The 22,259-nt window shown below is 45.8% G+C and overlaps 1 protein-coding gene across 1 annotated transcript in view; it reads left to right on the plus strand.

Moving 5' to 3' along the window:
• Positions 1–213: 213 nt before the first annotated feature.
• The window catches only part of MDFI (MyoD family inhibitor), a 56,930-nt gene continuing 34,884 nt past the window's right edge, over positions 214–22,259 (plus strand). The window contains exons 1-2 of the mRNA XM_048498479.1: positions 214–521; positions 744–943. Of these exons, the coding sequence (XP_048354436.1) occupies positions 478–521; positions 744–943 (244 nt within the window). The 5' untranslated portion in view covers positions 214–477. The remainder of the gene's footprint in view (positions 522–743; positions 944–22,259) is intronic.

Below are 22,259 nucleotides of genomic sequence, written 5' to 3' on the forward strand. Positions count from 1 at the left end.
ACCCCAATCCCCATCTGTCCTGTTCCTTTTCTGTGTGTGTGTGGGGGGGGGGGGTTGGGATTTTGCCCCCACTTATTTATTTTGGTGCTTTTTAAAAAAACAGTGCCAAGCAACTTAGTATAGATTACATGAGCCCCCAATATCTCTGGTTTGAAGGAAACTGAGTAATCAAGGCTGAATGTAATTTCCTGCGTAAGAGGCTGGAGGCAGAACTTGGGGGGAGGGGGAGCAGAAATCTGTCCATAGAAACTTGTCGTTTCGACTGAACACTGCAATAAAGGAGAAATTGCAGCAGGGCTCAGTAGCGACGCGATTTCTTTCTGGAATCCTCCCCTCGATGCGGGAGACTTTGTGGTGTGTGTGTACATAAAAGGGGGGGAGGGTGTGAGGAAAGGAAAGTTTTCTTCGTTTCCAAAGTCCAGCTTCGAGGGGGCTGCAGGCGAGGCGGCCGGAGACTCGAATGGAGGCAACAATGAGATGACCCTCCGCTGGCGGGAGCGTCGTCCAAGCCTCGCCAGACAGTAAGTTCCCCAGACTCACGAGTTTCTTCTCTCTGTCGGGGCTGGGGGAGAGAGGGGGAACTGAGGGTGGGGGGGAGGTGCCCAGCCCGGGCCTTCGCTTCGGTCTCGTCGAGGAGAACGACCTTTGGGGCCAGTTGGGGTGAGAGGCTGCTGGAGAGGGGGAGCGAGCGAGCGAGGCCGGGCTGCGGTTTCTCCACCTCAAAGCGGCTGATTCATCCCCAGGGGAGAGCGAGCGAGCGCCCGGTGGCCCAGGCGGGGCGGCAGCGTCGTCGTCTTCAATGCCTCTCTGTCTCGGCGTGCGGCGTCTCTCGCAGGGCTCAGGCCGATGTCCCAGGTGAGAAGCCAGCCGCCCAGCCGCTCAGCAGACTCGCGCCATGGAGAGCCCCAGGTGGAGCCGGCGCCCTTCCCAGCCCCCGGCGCAGGTAAGCGCGAAACTTCAGGGCACTTCGAAAGTCTCCTCCCCACCCCCTTCCCTGTCACACCCCCCGCTCAGAAAGTTTTCCGAAAGAACGAAATAAAGAAAGAAATCGTTCTTCATGTCTGAAAAGAGAATTGTAGGTCTGGGGCTGTGTGTGAAAGCGGCTCGAGGCGGCTAGATTCTCCCCGGCTCCCAAAACAGGACTCTCCGACCGGGCCGGGGAAAGGGCTGCACTCACCCTCGCTCCCTCCCGCACAGACCCCGCGGCTCTCCCCTCATCCCCTCCCGGCCGAAACTTCGCGTGTAGGTATGAAGTTTGAAAAGCTACTGGGATCGACGCCGTCGCCAGCTGGCCGGCCTTGCGCGTGTGGACACACACACACACACGAAGAATCACCGAGGGAAGGACACGTCTAGGCGACCCCCTTTTGTGTTTCTTTGCAGAGTTAGAACTTTTTTCAACTCGAAGATTGTAAGCAGAAGCAGACCTTTAAGATCTGGTGCCTTGGCTCTCTGTTGGGAGGGTCTCTTTTACTAAGATTAAACCCACCATTTCCTTTTCAAAGCATTTTGTGCCTGTGTGTGTGTGTTACTCCCACCACCCCGCCCCTAGCGTTGCTTTGCAGGATGTGAACTGTGTACAAGGGAGAAGAGGGGCTTGGACTTCTTGCTGTTTCAACTTTGTTGCAAACTTGGGGGGGGGGGGGTACCCAGTTGCTCAAACAGAACTTTATAACACTGTATGTTTTTAAGCCTGGGCCAACTCCTTGTAGGATTCAGCCCCCTCCCCCCTGCTTCCCTCTGGGTCCTGATCAATAATAAACTTAATAACATCCTCCAGATCTAGATGTAGCCAGGAAAGAACTTTCTTCTTTGTCCCATCTAATCCTTTCCACAGATCTAGCTTCAGGCAATATAGCTGGTGTGGGGGGAGGGAGGAGGAGTGAAGTTAAGAGTGCACATTCCAGCATCCATGCAGCAGCCTTGGCAAGATATGCTGCTTTTGCATCTGGAGAGGAAACTGCAGGGATGCTTCTTGCTGGTGCAGAAACCTTAATATGCAACCAATTCACAGGACACTACAAGCTGGTTTTTTAAAACAAACAAACAACAACGGGAGTGCAACATGGATCCTAGGCTTGGTGATTTGGCAGATCCCACAGACCCTCCCAACAGAGAGCCAAGGCACCAGATCTTAAAGGTCTGCTTCTGCTTGCAGTCTTCGAGTTGATTTTTACCACCACCACCCCCATTAGAATAGCTGAATACACCTGGGGCTGAAAAAGTTGAATGACGTTTGGCTTTTAAAATCTCCCTTTGCTGCTATTTTCCAAGTCCACATTGGCTTGAGAACTAGTGGAAGGTTCTCTCCATACCTCCCTGAACAAGGAGATCTCCATACCTCCCTGAACAAGCTAAGGGCTGCATGGAGCATCTGTCCCCGACTGATTCTTTCCAAGCGGCTTGGAAAGCATAGTCAGGGGTAGGGACAGTTAGATCAGCACAGAGCAGCAACTCGGAGACCTGTGTCCCAGTGACACTTTCCAAGCCCCTCAGGGAAAGGGCAGTTCTTAGGAAAGGGCAGGGGGAGGAAGAACTGAAAAATTCAGGTTCTCTTTTTTTTTATAACCCAGATATTTTAAGTAAAACTTTGAAAATTTCCAGGTAAAAAAAAGAACCCAAAATTTACCTATAATTTTAATGGGCGCTCAATGGCTGCGTCAGTGTATTGCTCCAAATTCTATTTTTTTCAGGAGGCAGGAAGAGGCTTTTTCTGTTTGTTTGTTTACATAATCTGCTGGTGTGCACTTCTCAGGAACTCAGTTCTTAGGAACTGCACAAACCTATGCAGTTACACCATCATTAATGTTGGTGGACTTATACTAGAGTAACTCTTCACACTTAGTAACTTCTTTCAAGTGCCCAAATCACTTTGTGAACATTGTCGTAGAAATCTGCAGTAGAACTTCAGCAGGCTGGCCATCCTGATGTTAGTGGCAGGTGACTGAGAAAGTGGTTTGCTTGAGGGGCTCCTCAAGCCCAGCATCATCAGCTAGCAGGGCCCAGAGCTTTCTGCAGTGCCCATTGCTTCTGTTCCCTTTCTGAACCTCCTCACCTCCTTCACATCTTTCCACTTACCCCCGGCAAGCCCTGCTGTCACTCCTCCTCTCTGCTGCGCATGGTGCCCAGGACTATCAGTGTAAGAGCATGGTATGTGGTGCACACAGCTAGGAAGGCTTGCAAGCAAGTAAGCTGGCTAGCTGCAGAGGAGCATGTGGGTGGCTGAGCAGGAAATGGGACTATGAGCAGTGGGCACAGTGGTGGACAGGGAAGAGGGGTCTATACATTATTTGATTGGGACTCTCAGGCACTTTCTGATCAGGGCCCCCCAAAACCTGGGGCTCCTGGTGGATTCCATGGTGAAGGGAGACTCAAAATATGAAGTTCCTAGAACTGCAATTTGTGTTTCTAACCATACGATACATCATTAGCTCTGAGATGTTTGTGGTATGTATGGTAAATCGCCAACTTTCATTAAAACATAGGGATTTGTATGTGTGGTGTCTGTTCAATGCAAATGTCCACCTGCTTTTAATTGCCTTCCCCCCTCCACTCTTATGACTTGCTATTCTATCACACACCACTAAAATGTGCTTGCTCGCTGTGAGCAGCAAAACACATCGTTTAAGAGAAAAGCGTTGCCTGTGATCATGCTGGTCATGCAAGTTGGACTTGAGCTGTGCCCGACTAAAGATTGTACCCTCTGCAAAACTGGAATGCTAAGAGGACCTGTTCCACTCCTCTGTACAGAGGGCTGTGGGTGGACAGTAATCTGTGATCACTGTAATGTGGTCAGGCAAGAGCTCCTGCAGATCAAAACTTCCAATGATCTATAGAGTTCCAGTGTCCTGGAAGTACGTATGAGATTCCCAAGGAATTCCTCACCTAGATGCCCAGAAATGGGGGCATTTCAAGATCATATAGTGAACATTATAGCTAAACAGGAACTTAACAGTCCAATCCGAGGGTGGGGGTGGAATCAACTTTTGGAGCTGATGCAAGAGTTGCATCATGTGCGAATGGCTCCCTGGGGACGGTGTTTTTGCCATCCCCAGGGCGCCATTAACTGCCCGTGCAGAAAGGGCCAAGGTGTCTGTTGTGGGGAGATGAGTTTGTAAGCCACTTTGAGACTTTTTACAGGAGAGGAAGGTGGTGAATAAATCTTTTTTCTTCTTCTTGGGGAGTTGTCAAGATCAGTTGAAGGTTGAGTATTGGAAATTTGTTGTTTAAAAACTGCTGTAGTCTTTGTGACTTCATCAGAAATTGCACATCTCTTCCTAACCATAATGCCTAGGAAGTTTAAATGTATGATAAAATTATTGTTTGAGCCGTGTGGATTCTCTGTAGTCATTTCAAATTGTAGCAAAAACACAGCTTTGCCATTGTTGACAGCTGTTCTGAAAAGGTAAGCGTGTGATAACTTACTCTGTTGGGGGGGATGCAATTTGGAGCAAGGAAACAGGAAGTGAAGGAGGAAAATTAAGTACTTCTTCTCTCTGCCACTATGCTATCCTAAGTACCCCCATGCAAGTGATTTTTGCTATTTCAGGGTAATATTACATGCATCTGTAACTTTGTTCCTTGGATTCCAATCCTGGGCTCATAGATCAGAGAATAAGCTTCACTGGACACAGTAATACTTGCTTCTTAAGAAAACATTGAGTGCAATCCTAGACATACATAAATCCTGTGTAATATTGCAGTCATATTCAGTTACCCCTGTCAAAGTCCACTGAAGTCAATAGGCTTAGACGCATGTAACTGCTTAGGATTCCACTGTAACTCAGTAAAACCTCTGAGTAAATGTGCCTTCAAGATATACTATAGTCCGAAACAAATAATCAGGCATCTGTAAAGTTCTTGCAATCCGTACGTAATGTCAAGGACTGAGGGACCTTCATGTGTGAAAAACTTTATAACATAGACCACTACTGTGAAAGGAAAACTTGGCCTTCCTGCCTGTTCTGCCAGTGGGCTCTGCTGGTAGAAAAGGCAGGGAGGTGTGATTTTACTCACTTTACCCTACTCAGTGTGCATGACTTTTCTTCCTTCAGCCCTCAGTCATCTCCTTTTTTTAACGTTCTTGCATGGTTGCTGGTAGAAGGGCATGCAGGAAATATTTTTCTGCAAGTGTGTCTGTCAGGCACTTTGTAGAATTCTGTCCCACGAGCACTTTGTTTTACAACAGTCTCTGCTGTACCACCACTAGGAACGAAGGAGAAAGTGCAAGGGAAGCCTAGAGGAGGAGGGGACCAGAGGAGCTGTTTTTCAGTTTCCTGTACTTTTGTTTAACGAAAGGGACATTTGAGGGAAGAAAAATGATGCATGTTTGAGAGAAAAGTGAATCCCCTTCTGCATGTTATAACCATTTCAGGTCAGACCCCCTGCAGCTGCAACCCACCAATAAAATGATTTGGGAGATCCGGTCACAGATCTGCCACCATTTTGTTTAGTCTGGCCCTTGCTCATCAAGGGATATTGTTATTCTCTTTCACAAGAGGTACATGTAATACCTTCATAAATCTTCCACCCAAAAAAGCTGCAATTCTGGCAATGGCTATTATGTTTTATTACAGAAGCATCTAGCAATGAACTTAGTGTCCTACTGTGTAAAACACTGCAGGAGAAGAAGAAAAGAGGGACTTATTGAAGTGCTGTAACTGTCCACTGGAATATGTACAAATGCGTAGAATTCATGTTTCTGTGAATTGTGTCATTTATCAAGGAAAAGTTTGGGGGTTCCTTTATGGAATTCTTGGGTCTCGGAAAGCTGTAAACAATTTATCTGTAGAAGGGGTCAGTGGATGATTTTCATATGTGAATGCCAGGATGGAGGATATTCCATCATTTAGATGATCCAGTTGAAAAAGCATGTTCAGTATTGTCCTCTATTTTGACAAATGTTGAGGAGGTGAAGGAAAAGTTCCTTCTGTCTGCAGCATTAGTTCCTTTTTGCCTTTTGTTGCACATCTGTCTGATGGCTGGTGTTTGCTTCTTCACATCTCACAAAGGTATTGGTTTTTACACTTGTGACCCCAAATCTGAGCTCTTTCTTTGGGCTTAATCTCAGAAACCTTTTGCAAAATCTCTTTGGTGAGCAAATGAGCTGACTGGGGAGCAGCGAAGCACAAGGTGTTGACTGAATTGCCAAGATGGCTCCAGCAGAAATAGCTTGTTTGTATGTACAATCTGCTCCTTTCTCTGCTCTCCAAATTCTGCCATGTCTTTTTCTCTGTGACAAAATATTTAAGGATGAACTACACTGAAGATCAGCATCTTTTTTTACCCTTCCTTGAATAAATTTAATGGTTTCTCTGAAACCCACTTGTTCACAGTCTGAGTAAAAACACTTTGGGATGTGATACTCTCTTAATACAGAAACCCTGGATGAGAGTTCACTGTTCTCCGTCTGAACTACTGGAGCCAAACAGTATTTAAAACAAGACCAAATATGCAAACCAAATAGGCTAAACCCAGTGCAGAGCAGTGTATGGATCATTTTTTGTTCAAATGCTCAATTTTGCTTTCTTGGAGGTAGTCACCATTCTCTCTTCATCCATTTCCAATGCCCTGCTTCCACCTGCTCTGTTTCTCTCCAAATTTCCTTTTCGCATTCAGTTTAGAGCTCAAAAAAGTTCAGTTAACTCAACTGCGAAGTGCACATTCTTCTTCAGCAACCGTGAGAATGGTGTTTGGTCTATGGTACTTGCCGTCTTTGACTGCATTTCTGCTCCTGTGCCCCTGTTTTGCTGTCAGGGCCAAAAAGCTCTGTTGTTCCTTCACTCTGTATTAGTCGAGGGGAGCAGAGCACTGACTAGTAGGAGTCATACACAGCAGCATTCTACTGTTCTCAGCCAGTTTGCCCTGAGGTATAATGTGTGGTTGAAAGCCATTCTGTTTCCAGGTCCTGCTTTAGCTGTGCTTTATGACATACCCAGCCCCTTAGATGGTTCCAAACAAAGCATCTTTCACAAGAGTGCTCAACCAATGCTTTGCTCAGAGTCCAACCTATCCAGCCAACAGAGTGCTGCAGTTGGCCTCCAGTCCATCCATTATACATCCTGCTCAGGCCTCTCCATCTGGAGACTTTTCTATACTACATTAAATCCATACTTCCATATGTCACTAGTTTGGCTCTCCATTTATTGAATGTTTCTGATCTTGTGGCAGATAAAAATAGGAAAAACAGGAATCTAGGAAGGTGGTGAATGCATGGAGAAAGAGCAGTTGAGTTTATTTTGATTTTCCTCGGAGTTTAGGATTGTTCTTGTCTGAAAGGGAAATGCTTTCCCTTGAACTGAAGATAGAGCCTTCCAGACAGCTTCTGATCAAAGTGTTGTACAAATGCAAACAGAGGCTTTCCTCATCAAGATCCACTGCCAAATCTCCAGCAATTTCCAAACCTGTAGTAGGCAATCATAGGCTTGGGTCTGAAATTGCACAAGACATGCTTTCAGCCTAAGCCCCACCAATCTCTGGGCTGGTGGGCCCCATACAATATGGGGCCAGGGGCCAACTAGGAAGAGGAGGAGATATTTCTTTCCCTATAAGCTTTTGCAGGTATCCCTCTTGTAATTTATACAAACAATATCTGAAATCAGAGGCAGAGCTACCAGGGGGAAGGGGGTGCACATTGCACCGAGTGCACACCAGGGGGAAATCGCCCCCACTGCCCCCCACAGCTCCCCCACCCCCGCTCCCCCACTTACCTTAGTTTCAGCCTGAAAGTATAGGCTGGAAAAGCGGCCTGCTCACTTGAGTCTGAAAACGCCCTGGTGGGAACTGTATTTCCCAAAAGACCTTGCGAGCCCCAAGGTCTCCTGGGAAGTGTAGTTCCCACCAGACCGTTTTCATCCTCAAGTGAACAGGCCACTTTTTCCAGCCTGCACTTTCAGGCTGAACTAAGGTAAGTGTGTGGGGGGTGGGGCAGGGCGCCGGGGAAGGGGGGCAGGGGGTGCGGAAACTGCAGAGTGCGTCCCAGGCACAGCTACATCTCTGTCCATGGAGCCCAGTTTCCTCATTGCCTCCTCCCACTGCAGCCCAAAGTGAACCCTGAAATGCTGTATCTGGGAGATAGGAAAATCATGATCGGCTATTGGAGATCTACCATGACAAGGGACTTGGCTAAAATGGCTCTTTCTGTCTTCTTCCATGTAATCCAACCCAGCATGAACCCAAGGATTTTCAAGCTGTGTTTGCATAGTGGCAAACAGTAGAAATGGTTTTGCCTAGCACTGGAGTTTTGCTTTGCGATTTTTACTTCATTTGGCCTGTTACTTAATTTCTCCCAACCATTACAATTCTTACCTTGTGAGCCCTTGTGGACTTAATTATTTACACTGGGCTGTTATTAAAATGCCTCTTTCAAAATTTCAAGTTCCTGGTTACCGTCCTTATCAAATGTGAGATTTCTCAAGTCAGTTTCTGTTCCCTGACTCTCCCTCTTCCAGTTCTAGTCTTCTTCAGCCATGGATTCATACTAGCTCTTTTCCCACTAAAAGACGTAGACTGACACGTGTTTTATTTGCAACTTGTGAAATTTCTGCATATGTTTAAAATAATAATAAACTGATAAAAGAAAAACAAACAGGAGCATTTTGCCCTTTTCAAATATCCCAGTTTTAAAACAAAATGGATAAATTCCCTGGCTAGGATCTGCCCTCTGCTGCTTAAACATTGTATTCTTGCATTAATGTCTAATTGAATTTCCTTTGAAGTTGCCTGATTTGATTTCATTAGTTTCAGAAACCAAACAGCATCCCACTTGGGTATTCTTGAGTTTCTTTTTGTCTATTCTCATCTTCCCCCAGAACTGCAAAGCCACATGCATGCCAGGCTTAAGGTTGTGGTCTTTCCATCAACATGTCTTTTTACCTAATCCTTGCTGATAGCTCTAAAGCTAACATGATCATTGTTCCTCCAAATGCAGAATTCCTTATTCTTTGACTGTTGTTTATTTTTGTGTCTGATTTGCTTTATGGTTCATTCCACCCAGTGAGGGAGTGGAAAAGTGAACAAATAAGATTATTAAAAAGAAAAATTAAAATGTAGGTTTGGAGAACAGTCACAAATGACTTCTGATGTGGTTTGTGAATTTGGTAACATTTTTTAAAACTTTAAATTAAGCTTTATTGCTTGTATAAATTAAGGTTCCTTTAAAACGCATCTGAAGTTCAGGACTCTTTAAAATGATATTGAGCAAAGGAGACACTTAAAACTGTGTTTATCTGTGTGATTTTTAAAAACCCTCACTGTTTCTAAGGTGGATTACCCACAGCAAATGTATAATGGGTTGCAGTCATTATAAAGGAACCCATTCTTCTTTTTCCTGTTCTCACATGCCGTTCAGGCAACTATTGTAGCCCATGGAAACAATCTGGGTTGCTTTTGCCCCTTCGCACAGAGATGCTTCTCTCTTTTTTTAATTTCCTGCAACACATACGTCGCTGTGCAGGCATACAGAAATGAACCCCCGCAGCCTTCCAGTCATCCCACAATACTATCAGCTGCACCTGCATAGTTACACATGTGCAACATGCAAAAAAAAGGGAGCCTCCTTGCAACAGCAGGGCAATAATGAACATGTTGCTGTAGATTGGTTATACTCACTGCTACGGGGAGAAAACATGCTTGGGGGACTTTGTACCCTGTGGAGCCCTCAGAGAATCTGCCCACAACCTGCTGGGCAACAGAATGGCAGGCAGGCAGGCAGATTCTCCCTAACAGTGGACAGCACAGAACTTACAGTGAAAGGGTGTAAAAAAGGGAAATAAAACACCTCCTGCCTGGCCATTTGCACAGGAACAACCCTAATTCGGGATTTTGCAAAAGGATTTCTGGCTTAGTGATTTTCGAAATCCCAGGTTGAGGGAAATAAAACAGGCCAAACTCGTTTTGGGGATGGGACCTGTGCGAAGTCCCATCCCAAATTATTTGTATTGTGCCCTACACCTATTATATTAGCCCTGTGTGGAATCCACCTTAGTCTCACGCTATCTTCGAACTAGATAAATTGTCTGGTCTGCTCTCTTGACCATTGGCTGTCTCATCTCTGTTATTCTAAATGTATAGTAGAGGCAAGAGGACTCTGTAAAATACTGTGTGGTTTTTACAGCACTTAGCGCTTAGTTTTGTTTCGGCCTTCTCCAAGAGTGTACAATCAGTAATTTTCCAACTAATTTCTAACTCTTCTGATCACTGAGCTAAACTGAGCAAACTCTTGATAGACCTCTAAGATGTTCAGATATTCCAGATGTTTATCTTAAATTTTACCCTTCTTTCTGGGCAGATCCAGAATCAAGTCTAAAACAAAGATCCTAATTCGAATTATAAAGCTATGAGTGCTCAGGGGTGGTCAGTACTGTAAAGATTAATGAGCAGATTGTCATTTGGATTCTGTGACAATTTATGGACTTTGTAAAAAGCCAAGCAAATTCCTGCCACCTAGACAAAATTGTCTAGTTTGGTAACTTTAGTTGTGGGCTGCCCTAATTGTAAAGGATTCAATGGTGTTGATGGTGAAGTAACCTTGAGTGCATTCCACAGCCCGGGCGATGGGCCAGCTTCTTCGGCGGAGACCTTATCTCTGCGCGGGAGATGAGGACTCCGTTCCCATGGGAAGCAGGAAGGGGGGATGGGGTGAATGGTGTTATAACCTGTGCTTCTGGCGGGAAGTGTCATTCCTGCCACTGCGTGTACTTGAGCTTTCTAAGATGTCTTAATAAACGGACTTTTACACTCAAAAAGCCTTTTATTTCTGCTTCTATGGAATTCCTTACATTGTGGCAGGAATCCTAATACATCTATATTCCTAGTGCAGTGGACCTCTGGTGTCTTGACATGGAGAGAGGTTGAATGTTACCCATGAGGAAGATGCGGTAGCTGAGGGCTCCGACCTTTCCCTTCTGGATCTAGAGCAACCCGGCGGGAGAGCGGGCTTCAGTGGCTCTTTCCCGTCTACGTAGTCAACCTGAGTCTTCCTTTGCCTCACGTTGGAGCGAGGGGCGTGGCGGCGGCCAGCCGGGACTTCCACTTGAGCCCGTTTGGGGAGCTGTCTATGGATCGAGCGCCTGTGGATCGGATCTCTACCCGTTTTCGTGTGGATTACAGAAAAAAAACCTCGAATGCAACCTGTCATGGAGGAGACGGGCCTGACCACCTTTCATGCGGCAACCCAGGAATCCATTGAACGATTCCTGGACTCACCGTATTTTGGTGATGCTCCCAAGGAACCACCGTGGCACAGCACTGGGAAGACCGTCCAAAGGACACAGCGGGACTGGCTTCTGGAATTGGGAGGGGTATCCGTACCGCTTCCCAATCGGACCCCCCTGATCCCGGGCCAGCGACCGCTTACCAAGGTGCCTCGAGGGGAGCCACCGGTGGCTACCGGCTGACTCACGGTGTCTCCGATGTCACCAGCTTCCAGGCGGCGAAGAGTCCGAAGAAAGCCTGCACTTAGCCGGATCTGTTCCCTCTCCCATCGAAGGAGAGCTTGGGATGAGGGAAGTGGGAAATGCGAGATGCCCAAGAAGCATGGACCCGTGAGCGTCGGCTGCCAGGAGGAGGAACGGGCACAGTTGCAACAAGCCTTGAAGCCTGCAGAGGGGCAGGGAGCGGCAACGCAAAGAGATCCAGCTTTCGAGGATTGGATGGAGTGCCAAAGACGCGCTCCAAAGACAATATGCCCAGAATCTGTCAGTCCATGATAAAGTTCCTGGAACACTCCAGACTGGATTTACAATGGCAACGCGAAAGCGTTCAGGCCCTCTTGCACATAAAGTGAGCTCACTGAGGCCCTTAAGCGGGGCGAACTGGCTAAGTTGGAGCGAGAAAAAGCTGCTTTGCATGCGCACCAGGATACTTTAACCGCCAAGAGGAGAGGGAGCTGGCTTCTGCGCTGGAGAGGGAGCTAGAGGAGGCAACGAACCAGAGCAGCTAAGTTGGAGTCTATGCTGTTACCGATCCGCGCCCGGTGCCAGGGGTACGTGCCTGGGTCCTGCCACCCAAACGCCAGCATGGCGACGCCAGCGCCCCCGATTCCGGCCCCCCCCGTTACAGCAGCTGCCTGCCCAACCTGCTCAACCCGCGCAACCACCGCCCCAGCAGAAGCAAAGAGCCGTTGAACGGGGCTACTATGAAGCCCCTGATACCAATACGTTTTGATGGGGCCGCTTGCAAACTTCCGTAATTCATTTTGCAACTCAATGCCCACTTGGAAGACTACGATGATTTATACCGGTCTGAGCGCGAAAAAATACGGGACGTTGGCTCAGTCCCTGGATGGGGCAGCAACCCGACTGGTTACATTATTGACTCTTTTGGATTTGCAGGATGAAAGACTCACGCATACGATGCCCGCATTCCTCCAAGCCTTAAGAGCGCGCTTCCAAGATCCAGAGCCGAGAGTAAAGCTATCCGTACCATCAAAACTATCCAACAAGGCAACCGCCCGTTTGCAGGAGGTACGCGTGGAATTTAGATGCTGGCTGGCGGCTGCTCGACTTCCTCCGGAGTGGCCTGAAACGCCGAAATCACCGAATACTTCTCGGATGCTGTGAATGACGGCAAGCTGCGTGATTGTTTTTAATTCGGGTTCCTCGTACCGTTGCAGATTGGATCCAGTTGGGGGGTCCCCAGTGAAACGTCTCGTTTGGAATAAGCTTCGTGCCGGAGGCATACCATCAAAACCCACACTCCTGTGTCCACCAAGCCAAGCCCAGCCTTCTGACCGAAACCACCTCTGAGCATGTTCGCCCGACTGGGATTGTGTCTTTACTGCGGAGGGCCAGGTCATCTAGCTGCCAACTGTCCCAAGAAACAAAAACCAACCGCTCCAGCTCAGCGCACTCCATCTGCCAAGCCACCACGCATGAGTCAGGGGCACGCCTCCGGCCGAGGCTCGTCCAAAGCGGTCATCGAAGGCGTGCCCAGAGGAAGGGGAAGCAGCTGTTTGCGCTTTCATCAGCTCCCCCCCCCACGGACATGGGCCCGACTCCCTCGACCAGCGGTGAGTGAAGGCAGCAGCTTCTATTACTGTCCAAGCATTTCTGGCCAACCCCCGCCATAAACACACTCGCTATTATAGCCTCGGCCCTTGTGGATTCTGGCTGCTCCCCACTGCTTACGCGGCCCCAGGTGGCAGAGGAGCCAGGGTCTGGACCAAATTCCCTGGCTAAGCCTCCATACCATTCACCCAAATGGACGGTAGGCCTTCGAGGAACGGTAAGGACCGGCCCAGTACAAAACACAGCCGGTTCTCCCTCCGTTATGCCGATCATTGGGAGAAAATTAGTTTTATTTTGAAAGCCAGTGGCCAAACATTCCATAGTTTTGGGCATGCCTTGGTTATTGTTACATGAACCAAAGTTCATTTGGAAAGAACGGATCTTAGAATTCACTGACCCTCCCTGCGTGTGAACACACATGAATTGGGGGAAACCCAACTTCTCCTGACACACCTCCCTCTCTGGCTTTCTCTTCATAGCGATTGCTCCCGACTCTATTGGCATCCCACCTGCGTATGACGAGTCTAGCCAGAGTTTTTTCAGGGAGCAAGAATGCGATCAGTTGCCACCCCACAGAGACACTGACTGCAAAATTGTTATACAACCAGGGGCGAACTACCCAAAGGTAGAATCTACCGCATGAGTCCCAATGAGGAGAAGGAGCCCCGTGCCTTCTTGGACAAGAACCTTGCTTTCAGCGGGTTCATCAATGGGCCGGGCTACCGTGCAAACACACACACGCATGCTCCCGCTTTTGTTTGTAAAAGAAAGATGGGTCTTTACGGCTTTTGCACAGATTATCGAGGGCGGTCTTCAATCACCGGTCTCCCTGTCCAATAAATATTCCTTTGCTCTTTGATCAAGGACCTTTTAGATGCACTTTCGGCAAAGGGCGCATTTTCACTAAACTGGACTTGAGAGAAGCTTACTACAGAGTCAAGAATTGCTGAAGGCTATGAACACTTGACTGCGTTTAACACAAAGTTTGGACAGTTTGAATACTTAATAATGCCATTAGGGTTAAGCGGGGCCCCCGGGGCTTTTATGGCCCCTCATTAACGAAGTTCCCCTTCCATGATTTATTGTACAAAGGGAGTTGTGGTATACTTAGATGACGCTTTACATTTACTCTCAAACCATAGAAGAGCATGAAACATTGGTTCGGGAAGTATTGGAAACGCTTTGCTTTCATTTAACTCTCTCTTTGCCAAACTCTCCAAATGCTGTTTTTTTCAGAACCTCCATTGGACTATTTGGGTTACCGGATCTCACCCGAGGGCTTGAAAATGGTTCCTGTTAAAATTGACGCGAGTCCTCCATTGGCCTGCCCCCACCAACTCCCAAGGAACTCCAATCTTAAGTTTTGCTAATTTCTATCGCGGACTTTATACCCCACTGAACTAACTCTCCCTCTCACAGACCTCTTACGCGACTAAGGGTAAAGATCCACTGTCCGCCAAGCCCGGGCCCCCCCTTTTCCTGGTCTGAGGAGTATGGTCAAACAGCGCTTTCAAACTTCTTAAAGTTCATGCGTTTACTCACCGAACCTATCCTAAAAGCACCCCTGACCCAGATCTCCCGTTTGTGGTTCACGTGGATGCCTCAGACAAAGCACTTGGGGCAGCCCTGTTGCAGAAAAATAAAGATGGTAGGCTGGTTCCGTGGTGCTTATTTGTCTAAGAAATTCTCTGGTGCTGAACTCAACTGGACTGTGGGAGATAAGGAGACTGCGGCCATCAAAGTAGCACTCTCTACTCTGGCTTATGGCATTAACATTCTCTGGCTGAGAGGGGGCTAAACACCCCTTTCAGAAGTTTGGTCGGATCATAAAAAACCTGGCAGCTCTTTCCACCCCCCTCAAGATGTCCGCAAAACAACTTCGTTGGGCCGATTTCTTTTTTCGTTTCTCTTTTACAGTCCATTTTTTCCCTGGGAAAACCAATAAACTGGCTGACGGCTGGCTCTCGCGCCTACCTCGGGGAGGGGGGTGGAGCTGCCTTACGGTGACATTCCACGCACTGTTCTTTCCCCTCCCAGTTGGGGTTGGCTGGTCACTCGATCTCAAACGATCACTCCTCCTCCACCCCCCCATTCCTACTCTCGTCTCTCGCTTTCCTCGCGGGGAACTTCGAGGAGAGCGAGGGCTACCACTCCAGCCTCCAGCGGAAGAAAGTGACTCCCAATTGCGTTTAGGAGAATGGAGTTTGGCGGAGGGGAATGTTGGCACGATACCCCTCCGCCAAGCAGGTTCTTGAAGCCTGCCACGATGCTACCTTCGGCGCTGGACATTTTGGCTTTTTTGAAAAACTCTAGCATTTAGCCCGCCCGGCAGTTCTGGTGGCGGCGCAAGAATGCGCAAAGACATTGAGGCATACATTAAGGGCTGCTCGGTTTGTGCAGAAGCCAAAACCATCCTCGGGGAAAGCCCCATGGGCTATTGAAACCTCTCCCGGTGGCCTCCGGCCCTTGACCCAGGAGAGTCATCTCCATGGATTTTTTATTACAGATTTGCCCGAAAGTCATGGCCAACTAACCGGTTTTGGCGTGGGTGGTGGTAGATTTATTTTCTAGAAGCAAGCCCATTTTATTCTCCATGTGCTTCCATCCCTCATCAAATTCTAAGTTGGCACGGCTGTTTATTCAACATGTTTACCGCCTCCATTCCGCTCGCTATAGGTGAAGTTCTCCGACTCATGGCCCCCCAATTCATCTGCAAGAAGTTCTGGAAAGCGTTTTTTTTTTTAGGGGTTGTTAGTCACCGCCGTATGCGCCTTCACCGCACGCTCCAAAGTGACCGGGCGACGGAGAGAACTTAACAAGAACCCTCCTAGAGCGAGTATTTACGTTGTTACACCAACTACCACCAAGACGAAATTGGTGCGAGCTTATCCGCTTTTATGAGTACCACAACAATGCGTCCATAGCAGTACAAAGAAAACTCCTTTGAGTTGTGTTCGGTCGCCCTTCCGTTGCCACAACTGCCCGCTGCTTTGGACCCCCCAGAGTTTCAACAATGGATTTCCCATCCTCAGTCAGGATGGAAAACGTCCAGACCGCCTACAACAAGCTTAAGGACTCCCAAAAAACTGGGTAAGCTGATAAACACCGCCGATTTTCCTCTGTGCGGTGGGGCTCTGGGTGTATTTATATTCACAAAAAATCTCTGTGAGACGGCATAACACTCCAAACTTGGCAAAAGATTTGTGGACCTTTTTTCAGATTACTAAAGTGATTAATGAAGTCACTGCCCGCTTAGGATTTTTGCCTAACTCTCTTAGTAACATTTTGCCCTATCCTGTCTTCCATTCCAGCTTGCTCAAGGAGGCTCCCGGCCGATGCCTGGCACTAATTCACCGGAGAGGCCCCACCGACTATTAGTTGATGGTCACAAGCATCACGAGATTGACGCTTATCCTGGACTCGCTTAATCGCAAACGCTGGTAATATTTAGTCTCTTGTGGATATCTTCAGTATAATCAATGGGTTTATTCAAAATATTGAAGCCCCCCCACCTTTATTTCTGTTTTCCAATCGGGCTCTTCCTCAAGATAAACCTGGGGGGAGGGGTCTTCTTTAAGGGAGGCAGAGTGTAAAGGATTCAATGGTGTTGATGGTGAAGTAACCTTGAGTGCATTCCACAGCCCGGGCGATGGGCCAGCTTCTTCGGCGGAGACCTTATCTCTGCGCGGGAGATGAGGACTCCGTTCCCATGGGAAGCAGGAAGGGGGGATGGGGTGAATGGTGTTATAACCTGTGCTTCTGGCGGGAAGTGTCATTCCTGCCACTGCGTGTACTTGAGCTTTCTAAGATGTCTTAATAAACGGACTTTTACACTCAAAAAGCCTTTTATTTCTGCTTCTATGGAATTCCTTACACTAATATTATTTTGCATTTTTTGCTAAAATGTTTTCAGTTACTTTTTTGTTATTTTTCATTCTACAAAAGGGACAACGCATCTCAGGAATGTGTTGTTTTATTATTCAGCTGATTCCCATATCCAGGCGAAAAAAGGGCAACAAGGAATGAATTTAGAGGGGATGGTATCAGCAAAGAAGTGTTTTGGTCTCAGGATAAAATAGTTTTGCAGTGTTGTAAGTCATAGAAGATGGCAAACAAAATCTGGTCAAAGTTTATTCATCTCTACAAGAGAGGGAGAGAGAGAGAGAGAGAGAGAGAGAGAGATTTCTTTTGTAAGCTGTGTTTTGAACAAATTGACCTTTCCTTTAGTTTCCATTCCCTTCAAGGTCTGCTCAGAGCACTTGGGTCATATCTTTGCAGACACAGTTCAAGTTAAGTGTTTTTATTGCCTCCTCTTTCAAGAAGAGCTGACCATGTCACTTGGCCTTGTAAATTTCAAGTAAACTGTTTCTCTGGACAAGGAGGGTCAACATTAAAAAGCCTGTGACATCAACAGGAGTTGTGGGATGCAGGATATGACACTGGCATTAACCTTTGGAAAATTTACATTGCATGATTTTTTATTTTGTTGATGAGGGTGTGGTAGTAATTAGACCTTGTGTGATTAGTCTTTGTGCTGTTGTGGAGGCTGTAGTAAGCATATTGTGTTTTGCTTTCTCAGGAAAGTATGGAAGTAAATAATTGAATTGATGGAACAACATACAATAAGGATGCTACTGTAAATCTTATAATTATGCTAGGATTTGGAGGTTTCATAGAAATTTGATCCATTTCAGACCAGGCTGTCCAAGTCTATTTGAGTTGACAGAGTACCAGATTTGGACTGGGTCTTCCAGACAGTTATACAAGGGCCTTCAGACTTTGTGGTTTTCACAGCATGCACTGGAAACACTTACCCATTTCCTCGGATTCAGGTAAGCATTGCAAAGTTGCATGTAACAGATCAGGTGAACTCTGCTCCTTGTCATAGAGGTCACCATAAAGTAGCTTTGCCAACCTCCTGGTGGTGGCTGTAGATCTCCCAGAATTACAACTGATTTCCAGGTGATAGAGATCAGTTCAACTTTAGAAAGTGAATTCTGTGGTATTATACCCCATTGAAGTCCCTCCATCCTAAACCCCACCCTCCTCACTCTCCACCCCCAAAACCTCCAGGTATTTCCCAACCCAGAGCTCTCAACCCTACCATAAAGTCTAAAGCCTTCAGGTGTGCATATAACAAGTTACCTAGTATGACAATTAGGGGTAGTTTACCTATTCTATGATTTAGAACACTTAGTTTAGCAAGGACTGTTTCAAACCCTAAAATTTTTGTATATGGGAAGATTCACCTACTAAATAAAACCATACATAATTTTTATCATGTTTTTATTTGACTATCTTGAGTTTAATTACTACCTCTCAGTATCATAGATATTGGATAGATAGGCTACTCCTTGATCAGTTTAACTTTTATTTTATTTTGATTCTACATTATTTATAGTACACCCAAAGGCAGACAAAGTATATCAGTGCAATCAATAGATGATACATCTAATAAGAAACATAATAGGACTGGGATTGCAAAAAAATTTGAACAAAATATTGCCTAAACAAAGCATAAGTATTAAATATGACATATTAAACAATGCAGAGTGCATAAACAGAAACACAGTATATTTTCCAGGAGCGGTCTGGTAAGCTGTAGTCCTATTTCCTTTATAAAAATGCCCTCCTAAACAATTCTGCCAGTGTGGTGTAGTGGTTAACAGCAGGTGGATTCTAATCTGGAGAGCTGGGTTTGATTCCCCACTCCTCTACCTGAGTGGCGGAGGCTTATCTAATGAACCAGATGTGTTTCTGCACTCCTACATTCCTGCTGGGTGACCTTAGGCTAATCACAGTTCTTCGGAACTCTCTCAGCCCACCTACCTCACAAGGTGTCTGTTGTGGGGAGAGGAAGGGAAAGGAGCTTGTAAACCACCTTGAGTCTCCTTACAGGAGAGAAAGGTGAGGTATACACCCAAACTCTTCTTCTTCTTCTTTTTATAGTTCAGAAAGACAGAAGTATGGGAATCTTTCTGAATTCTTCAAGCCATTCTACATAGTTTGGGCCACTACAGAGAAGGCACGTGTACAGGTAGCTGTTGATCATGCCCATTGGCATAGTGGCACTTGCAGAAGTCCCTGCTCAGATGAGTAAAACTGTGGTGGGATATAGGTAGAGTTATGGGGATCTTGCAGATATGCGGATCCAAGACCATGAATGGCTTTAGATGTTTTAGCCAACACCTTGAATTGATCTCAGTAACAGATAGTCAGTCAATGGAGTTCCTGCAGAATAGTTGTAATACGGATGTATAGTGTAGTAGTTAAGAGCAGGTGGACTTGAATGAGGAGAACTGGGTTTGATTCCCCACTCTTCCACATGAGCAGCGGACTCTTATCTGGTGAACTGGATTTGTTTGCCTGCCCTTCCACATGAAGCCTGCCTGCTGCATGATCTCGGGCCAGTCACAGTTCTCTGAAAACTCTCTCAGCCCCACCTACCTCGCAAGGTGCTGTGGAGAGAGGAAAGGAAGGATTTTTAAAGCTGCTTTGAGATTCCTTACCGGAGAGAAAAGTGGGGTATAAATCCAAACTCTTTTTCTGTCTCCCAATAATAATTGACCAGTGGCATTCTGTACCAACTGGATTCCCAAGTTAATTTTGAGACCTGTGAAAAGTGTGTTACAGTAGTCTAGAGTACCTTATTTATAATACACCTAAAGGCAGATTGCACAAAGTACATCAGGCAGCCAGATCATCTGAGTCCAGGTAGGAGATCATCTTCCTGGCTAAGCTAAGTTGGTAAGAAGTGGGTCCAGCATAACCCCTAGGTTTATTTATTTATTTATTATTTAGTTTTCTATACCGCCCTATCCCCGAGGGGCTCTGGGCGGTGTACAACATAAAATCTTCCACAATAAAACCAAACAAAGGGAGCAAAATTAACTACATAAAGTAAACTACAATTTGCACAGGCTCCATCAGTTTTAAAATATAACTAAATCCCTTTAAAACTAGAGGTTAATTGTTAGCAAGTGTTGGCTGAACCTTATCAAAAGTAGGAATTATGATGTTATTTCAAGACCTCAGGCCTCCAAATCAGCATTAGCTCTGTCTTGTCTGGGTTCACTTTCAGTCATTTAACCACAGCAGTCAAATAGTGGCTCAAGACCTCTACCTCATTGGCAGGAATTTTGTATAGGGAGATACAGAGTTGGGTTTCATCAGTATATTGATGACATCATTCCAAAGTATGGATGATTTCTCCTAAGGTTTTTACATAGAGGTTGCATAACATGAGGGAAGCCTTAGGACAATCCCTGTACTGAAGTTAACTGGTCTCCAAAGGCAACCTGAGTCCAAACCAGGGGAAGGATTTAAACTAACCCAAAGGACATCCTATAATACAGCTTCTGCCTCCAAATGCTTCAACATGATGGCATGATGGCATGATGGTAGGAGCAGCAAAGATTTCTGACCTTTCTCCCCATGGAGACTGAAAGCACTTGCATCATTCTCCTCTCCTCCATTTTTCCTCACAATGACCCTCTGAGATAAGTTAAGCTGACTTTGTGGCTGGCTCAAGATCACCCTGCAAACTTCCATGGTGAAGTAAGGGTTTGAACCTGGGTCTCCCAAATCTTCATTTAACACTCTAACCACATACTAGTTTTAAAGATCGGGGAGTTCAAGTGATACTCTTCAGAAGCATTTCCCATCTCTCACTTAAAGGCAAGGAAGAGTTCAGGATAACTTGAAATGTGGCCTCCAGGATTTTGAAGACTAGTTGGTATGAAGAGAGAAATCTTCCTTGTTCTGTTTCTCATTTTCTGAGGCCAGTGTGCCCTACTTGAACACACATAGCTTAGCATCACACATTTTCCATTACGCTTTACTCATGCAAACATAACTAGAGCATTGTTTCAAACTGAGCCATGTTTAGAAGCAACTGAAAAATGTGAAATGACAGCCTCTTAATAGCCTCCATGTGTCCACTTGTCTTTTCTTTTACTAGTTGTGTTTATTCAGCAAAATTGATTGTGTTGCTGGAGGCTCTTGTTTTCTGTAGAAGTCGAATCAGAAGATATATTGTTGGCATAAGTGAGGGTTGATTTGCACTATACTCACCAGACATGTTTTCTATAGCAAACACCATAGAACAAAGAGAAATGCTTGTCTGTCAAGTTGCAGTGGGCTCCTGCAAGGGACCAAACATGTTTCTCATATCCACCACATAGACCTGCTTGCTTCTTTGTGACATACTTCCCCTTTATTGTACTCACTGAAAGACATGCAAATATATCAATCTCCTAAAGTTTGAATTGGAGTATGATCTTACCTGTTGGAGAAAATCTCAGAAGACTTCAGGCTGCTGTGCTGTTGATCCAGTTTCATCCAGCAGGTTTACCCTGTTAAGCAACTTTAATTGCAACTCTTAAAGCCCTACTACAAAGCCCTTTTTTGGAAAAGATGGCACATTTGAATTTTGGCTATCTTTGTGAGATGGAATTTGCTTTGCCCATGGGCTTTGTGACTGGCCAGCCTTGCAGCCAATATGTCAACAACTTTGCTCAGTTTGTTAGCCACAAAGCTATCCAGATGGCAAATTTATTTCATGGAGATCATGATGACTCAGATTAGGAAGTGTTGTAATCTGGGTCCATTTGATTAAACTATACTTTATATGTAAATTTACATTCCATTTGGTTTCTGATCTTCTGGGATGTAAAAAAAACTGAGGAGATCAGGGAAACATTTAGACTTGTGTTGATGGAAGATTTTCTTGTATTGGTATATATGGTCAAAGAGTGAGTTGGAAGCTAAAACTACTGATCTAACTGTCCTAAGTACATTTTAAAAGATATTAAACATAGAAGAGCAGAAGAGAGTTGCGAGAACTAATTGGCCACAGCAGCCGATTTTAGAAACAAACTTGCATCCCAGGCTGTTTTGGTTTTTGTTACACATTAAGCATCATGTAGTAATATTTGGGTACTGAAAGATTTACACAAAGATCATGTACAACATCCCTAGATCATTCAAAGGATAGTGTCCTTGTAATTGAGTTCTTGGAAGTTTCAGTCAATGAGAATTCAGGCATGCAGATTATCACAGCCATCTTGTGTTGTAACTGGACCAGATGATTCTGTTAGGTTTTATTCAAAGCTAAGGGATGAGTATGTTTTACAGTGAAAGAGTTGGATAAGTTCAAATTACAATTCTCATTAATAATAATGTCCACTAGCTCCCATATATTTAATCTTCAATTAACTTCTCCAAAGATCTCTTTAACGGGTTAGAGAAGCA

Source organism: Sphaerodactylus townsendi, linkage group LG05 (assembly GCF_021028975.2).
Source record: "Sphaerodactylus townsendi isolate TG3544 linkage group LG05, MPM_Stown_v2.3, whole genome shotgun sequence".
Taxonomy (NCBI): Eukaryota; Metazoa; Chordata; class Lepidosauria; order Squamata; family Sphaerodactylidae; genus Sphaerodactylus; species Sphaerodactylus townsendi.